General features: G+C 45.1%; 1 protein-coding gene across 1 annotated transcript in view; it reads right to left on the bottom strand.

Moving 5' to 3' along the window:
• Positions 1–5,655, bottom strand: part of dcc (DCC netrin 1 receptor) — a 1,735,814-nt gene extending 1,730,159 nt beyond the window's left edge. Inside the window, exon 1 of the mRNA XM_072497411.1 lies at positions 5,134–5,655. Coding sequence (XP_072353512.1) covers positions 5,134–5,218 — 85 coding nt within the window. The 5' untranslated portion in view covers positions 5,219–5,655. The remainder of the gene's footprint in view (positions 1–5,133) is intronic.
• Positions 5,656–7,082: the final 1,427 nt, after the last annotated feature.

Raw genomic sequence — 7,082 nt, forward strand, 5'->3', positions numbered from 1 at the left:
TGACCCGACAAATCATTTGATTTGATCATGTTGGTTTGTGCAAATTGGTTTGTTTTTCTCTGACGCCCAGCATTATTTTCCATTTTTTGCTCGTCACCTCCTGAAGAAGTTGCATTCGCTTTGGGATAAAGATTCACAGTTACGGATCATTATTTTCTGATGCAGCAAGGCATGTCACAAGACAGGGCTTGATTGATTGTTTTGTTATTGAGTAAGGATACCAAGGGATTCGGAGTTGCCGATCACCGGAGGAGCTAATCAAATGGCAGAGCAGCTTTGAGGGGCCCAATGGTGTACCACTGTTCCAATGCTGCTAAATTCTGGGAGAGAGAGAGCATGATCTTGCCTGATATCCTTCACATACACATCGTTCACCATGAGATAATGGGTGATGATCAAGATTGGAGTCCTTGTCTGTACTTCCCATTCCTACCCCTTCCAAGCACATGCACTGTGGTCAGCTATCACACTCCCAACACCACCTCAGGCTGAGACCTGCCAACTAATAAGAATCAAGCTTAGGCCCTGCATGATGCAGGGTGCAATAATAAAATAGGCAGTGTGTTTAGCCTGTTGGGCATCCAGGGAATTCTAATCCCTCATTTCTATTTCAAGAAAATATAATTTGCTTCTCTCTGCTGTCCATCAATTGAAAGGCTGCAAAGGAAATGACTTTCTCCCACCTCTTCCACTCTCAGTCGGACATTATAAAGTGCACAACAGTGGCCCAGGACCAACTCTCCCTCCCTCTTTGTGGAGAAGTGTCTGGTCCATGTTTCTTACCTCAAAAAGCTCTTGTGCGGACGCCAAGTTCTAACAACTAAAACTGCCATGTGTGATGTAACGCAGAGAAACTTAAGCAAGAATTCCAGCACAAATATACTTCAAACGTGTGTTGGGGGGGGGGGGGGGGGGGGTGCGTGTGTATGTGTTTGTTTATGTGTGCATGTGTGTTCATTTTAAACTGAATCTTGGCAGAAAACTCGATTTATATCTTTGGCGTTAAGCCAGGATCAAACAGCCTTGCTAACTGAAGCAAGAAAATGCAATTAATTCATAACTTTAATAATCATTATTTTCCTGAGGAAAAATATAAAATTATAAGCAGAGTATTAAAAAAGATTGAATCGATTTGACATTTTTCTTCATGGCAAAGATACATTAATTTGGTCAGAACGGCCTTTACCCTTACTATAGGCATTGTTATTCCTTATTGTGCAGAATCATACATGAAGTATTGTGCAGCTTATCACCAAGGGTGAAAGGATTTGAAGAGAAGACAAGATAAATCAAGAAGTAATGATTAAGTGACATCAAACTTGGATTTGAAAAGAATAATTTAAAGCAGGATTGTGTGGGATGAGTCCTAATTTCAATAGGGTGAGGGGAATGTATACAATATTTACTTGAACGGTTTCAGGCTTTATAAATAATTAAATGCTATTGAGGGTTGTGTTTGCTAAAAGGAAACTGCACTTTTTGGAGGCCCATTTAACAGAGAAGATTGGGGAGCTCTGTTTATAATGCATATTAAAGCCCTCTTGTGGTGGTGTCTGTGCACACCACCCATATGCATGTGTAGTTCTATGACCAAATGAGCTTTATGTTAATCTTATTAGTTGCATACAAATATTGTTAATATTTAAAAGGATTTAACAACCAAGAACTTCTCTGCATGGCATGAAAGATCTGGAAACACACAGCTCTGATCCTCCATTTATGCTGCATTAATCGTTTGTAGGCACAAACTTCACTCAGAAGCCCTGGGTTAAAAAAAATTAAAAGAACAAATCAGTCAGGACTCCTGCTTCCAATTTGTATCAGTGTGAATGTGCTGAATGACAGATAGGGCAGAAACGGGCTCTGCTGTGGTGTTCCAATGACCAAGTAGCCACTAGCTGGAAGGACATGGGAAGCTGTTGCATAGCAACACTATCAACTCCGGGTGCCCCTCCATGTTACACACCGTCTTGCCTTGGGCATATATCGCCCTTCCTTCATTGTCGCTTGGTCAAAATCCTAGCACTCCATACCCTTCTTAATTGAGGCATACAAGATGATCAGAGGATTAGATAGGGTGGACAGTGAGAGCCTTTTTCCTCGAATGGTGATGTCTAGCACGAGGGGACATAGCTTTAAATTGAGGGGAGATAGATATAGGACAGATGTCAGAGGTAGGTTCTTTACTCAGAGAGTAGTAAGGGTGTGGAATGCCCTGCCTGCAACAGTAGTGGATTCGCCAACACTAAGGGCATTCAAATGGTCACTGGATAGACATATGAATGATAAGGGAATAGTGTAGATGGGCTTTAGAGTGGTTTCACAGGTCGGCGCAACATTTGAGGGCCGAAGGGCCTGTACTGCACTGTAATGTTCTATGTTCTATGTTCTAATTCATTCATGGGATGTGGGCATTGCTGACAAGGCCAGCATTTGTTGCCCATCTCTAATTGCCCTTAAGAAGGTGGTGGTGTTAGGGAGGGAATTGCAGGATTTCAACCCAGTGACCAAAACAGCACCGTTGGGACAAGGTTCACCACAAAGGCTACAGCGGTTCAACCGGGCAACTCACCACTACCTTCTCAAGGGCAATTAGGGATGGGCAACAAATGCCCGCATACTGCGAATAGTAAATAATCATGCCTTCATAAGATGTGGGTCGGGGGAGGGAGAAGCAGGCGGGGAAATTGGGGGAAACAACCACCATTAATTATTCCATGAATTAGCTGCAATATTAAAAGTTAGAATATTTCAATTTAATGCACATTGGTACTTAGTAAGTTAGTGAGCAGCACCTAGTGGCAGAAAGTAGGTTGTTCAGTCTTTTATTTCAACAGATCAGCACAGCAATTAAGGGAGGCGCACTGGATTAAATGCTGTTCACTGTCAAGGCAGTAAATATTGATATGCAGAGTGTTCCAGTAAGAAAAGAAACGCAGTATTGTCCTAGTGCACTTGTCCAGACAACGAGCACTTGTTACCTCACACGAACCGCAGTGATATCACCAGGAGTTATCAGACTGGCTCAAGGATATTAATACATGTGTGTGATTTGGAATAGATCTCATTAAATGAATATTTCGGGCAACAACCTGGTGTTCGTCAGGATGTATTTCACTTTACATACACTGATGGGTTTAAACATCCATAAATTCTTGTTATTTATCTAGTTTTCTGCACAATGCATAAATACCAGTCAGACATTCCGTGTGCATATCAAATGGATGGCATGCGATACACGCACACCACATCGAATATATTGCACACATGCATATCAACTATTTCCGTAAGTGTGTGTGTGAGTTATGCACTGGTACAAAAGCTGGCGATATATTTGAACGTAATACCGCCCCTAGATTTATATACCAGTTGCTATTCACGTGTTTCATGAAACATTTACAAATCTAAGTGTTAAGTACAAGGAGTGACAGCGAGCTGGTGATTTATACTGCACCAGGCGCATATATAATGATCCTTCCAGCCAGCCCCCCACTAACAGCCACCAAGCTATGCGCATCACACCCACTCCAGGGTAAACGCTTTGTTACAGCCAGGGTCGCGGCTCCCTTTTCTCTAATGACAGGAGCTACAGTTAAAAATCTGCTCGGATCCGGACTGGGGGGGGCCAGGAGAAAGACTGAAGTCAAAGGAAGACCTGAAATCCCTGCACCCAGGCAGGAGTATGATGGAGAGAGCTCCAGTCCTCTGTTCGGTTAGTTTACGACCTGACTATAAAAGAGAGCTGGATTGTTGTCCATTCTCTCGGGAGCACCATTCCCAGCCCAGCTCCACTCTGTGACCTCTCAAGGCGAGGCCCTTTATCCGATGTTTCTAGACCCCCCCCCCCCCCCCCTCACAAAAAAAGAAACATTCCAGCAAACTGTTTGCCCCTGATGTATAGCACTGAAATCGCCATGTCTCAAGGCAAGTCCAGAGCAGCGCTTATGTGGCGCACGGATAGGAAACGGAATGCAGCCATTTCCAACCGGCAAGACACACATTTACTGGGTTCAAAAGGCGGTGAGTGTGCCGCTGGTGCTGAGCAAAGTGCTTTAAAATGGCACGGGCGCAACAACCTGTGGACAACAGGAAAGTACTTCAGGCGACTGGAATGCCAGTCAATTCTCTGGATGTGTGTTTCTGACCGGGGGGGGGGGGGGGAGAAAGGGTCGCAAATGAAATGAATGCCCTACATGTTTACAATCTGCATGGATGTGCTGATTCCAAAAACACACGCCGCCACACAGAAACACACACACAGTGACATTGCGAATTTCAGCTTGAACAGATCTGCAAATCCCGCGTCAATCGCAGCCTCTGGGAAGTGCTGGGGCTCGCCAGCATCTTACATTGGAGAATGTCATTCTCCCGGCAAACCCTCCCCCAACAACTCCCAGACATATCCCTGCCCAAATGAGACGAAATCGCACATAATCCGCTAATAACCCGAGAATGAAAAGCCCCCCCCCCCCCCAACACACACACATAATATAGACATGCTCCCCGCAATTGTTATGTTGTTGGGATTGAAAGCAATGTCACTCTTGGCAGCTTTTTCTCCTCTCGCCCCCCTCCGAAATTAGAAACCCACAGAAAGTGCCTTCAGTGATTGTGAGATAAAGTTGGGGGGGGGGGGGGGTTAAACACGAGGAAACAAGTATCCCGGAGTTGGACCCAGATGTTCTGCTCCAGTTCAAAATTCGAATCAGCTTTCACCGGGACTGTTGAAGAAAGGAGAACTGGGTGGGGGGGGGGGGGGGGGGGGTGGATTGTTTGACACAGAACTAGAATCGAGGGGTTGCAAAAATTATTGCAGCAAAAACACAGATGATCGCAGTGCAGTTTCGGAATCTAAGACATTGCATTTCCCACTCATCCTGAATGAAAAGCAAGTAGTGTTGGTGTTGGCTTTATTTGACTCCCCAGCAAAAAGGGACGGGGATTCGGTGCAAGAGTGGAACAGGCATAACGATTAAAGGAATTACACAGGAACACAAAATGAGACCCTGAAAGTCACCAACATTAACTGAGTACCACAAGCCAGTGGCATTAACCCGTTCTTGACGACTCGATCTTTAGGGGGGGGGGGGGGGGGAAGAAAAAGCAAACTGCTCCAGGCAATGGGAGACTTACCAGAGGCACGAGATTCACTGCCGATTAACGATTGCCACCACAATATCAAAAGTAGTTGCTGCAGCATTAATCCAACAATCGCCATAATTGACCCACACGGCTCGGTGTGTTGATGCCCAGGCCAATCCGCGTGCCTTCTTGTTCTCTCTTCTCTCTCGCGTTGATCTTTTTCACAGCATTGATCCTGGGTGGAGAAAGTTTGTCTTTTTTTCCCTAAAAAATCATCGGATCCAATATAATTTCCTGCTTTCAAATCAGAAACTCGAAGGGGGAGGTGGGTTGGGGGGTGGGGAGGGAACACAGAAGAACTCCTAGAATAATTACAGGGACAGAGCAAGCTATCTGGCTTGTTTAATGTCCTGTTCCATAGCTCAGACGATGAAGGAGAGAGAGATGGGAGGAAGGACAGGGACTCAATCTCTTCTCTCACTTGTTACTGAGCTGTGGTCAGTGAGGTGAATTGGGAGCTCTCTCCCTCTCTCGTGTGAGTGAGTGTGTGTGTGTGTGTGTGGATCCATTGATCCAAAGGAGGTGTAGTAAGGAGAGTTCAAATCCAGGAGCCGGGAATCATCCCTGGAACGGAGCGAATGAATGAGAATCCCCAATCTCTCTGAGGCTGTCAGTCAGCAGGAGACGGCGGCGGAGTTCCCACCACTGAGCGGTGGGTGCCCTCTCCGGGGCGAAATGTGGAAAGCAAATTCTCAATTACCCTTATTCTTTTCAGACATAGACGTTTAAAGAAACCTCTCCCCGAGTCAGTCGTTTCATTGAGTGTTTTGAACCATGGGATGAAAGAATCTCCATTCAGTTTGGTACCAGTATTTTTGAATGGAATACATTTTTCATCTCCACCTCCCGACAGAATGTTCCCCCTATTTATCGAGATTGTTTATCCGGAGCACCGTCTACATTCCCCGTGGACATCGATAACTTAGCCTTTCTGTTTCATACGGTTATTTTACTTGCCCCTCCCCTCCCCTCCCCCAACCACACTTAAAGGGAATCACTAATATTTACTCGCATTTTTGATCATTCATATTTCATTGATATTCGAGTCTGCTTCGGGCATTTCATTCGCTTTTGCTGTTTTGGGACTTGGTTGGCTGAGGGGGTGTGTTTGGGGAGCTGGGATGGATGAAGGGCTGAATTTGGAACACATACTGATTGTATATCCAATGCTGGGCCGGATGTTTGAGAGGAAATGTCCATTGCAGTCCTTTGGAAAGGCCTGAGTTTAAGATCAACACGGCTGGGGCAGTACCAACTGCAGATTGATTTACAAAAGTTACGGGGGGGGGGGGGGATAGAATTTAAAATAAATTTACAACTCAGGTGTTGTTATTTTTTCATCACTTGTGCCCAACTAAAAATGAAATGAAAGGAAATGAAAATCGCTTATTGTCACAAGTAGGCTTCAAATGAAGTTTACTGTGAAAAGCCCCTAGTCGCCACATTCCGCCGCCTGTTCGGGGAGGCTGGTACAGGAATTGAACCCACGCTGCTGGCCTGCCATGCTCTGCTTTAAAAGCCAGCAATTTAGCCCTGTGCTAAACCAGCCCCTCAAAATGGGGATTGAGTCAAAGACACGAACAAAACTTATTTTTCTTTTTAAAAACAAAGAATCGTCTACCTTTCCAACTTGTTCAGGTATCAGCTATATTTCTCCTGGTGCACACTCGAGGAGAACATTAACCCTCAATACAGTTTCAGGTTAAATTACGACTTGGTGCGCAGGGGAGGGACTGGTTTCTGGAAGCCCTTCGATCAATGCCTGACGCATAGCCTCCCCTGGCCCGGTGAGCAAATACTGTAAAGATACAGTTTGAGACCAGGGTTGAAGCAGATTGTAGATTTCTGTGGATGGATGATCGAAATGTTTGGCCTTGTGCATCTATCGTTGTAAATCTACACTTGCAGTAGTACTGTCTCCAGATACAGAGTTTCCAATA

This window comes from Scyliorhinus torazame, chromosome 3 (genome assembly GCF_047496885.1).
Source record: "Scyliorhinus torazame isolate Kashiwa2021f chromosome 3, sScyTor2.1, whole genome shotgun sequence".
Taxonomy (NCBI): Eukaryota; Metazoa; Chordata; class Chondrichthyes; order Carcharhiniformes; family Scyliorhinidae; genus Scyliorhinus; species Scyliorhinus torazame.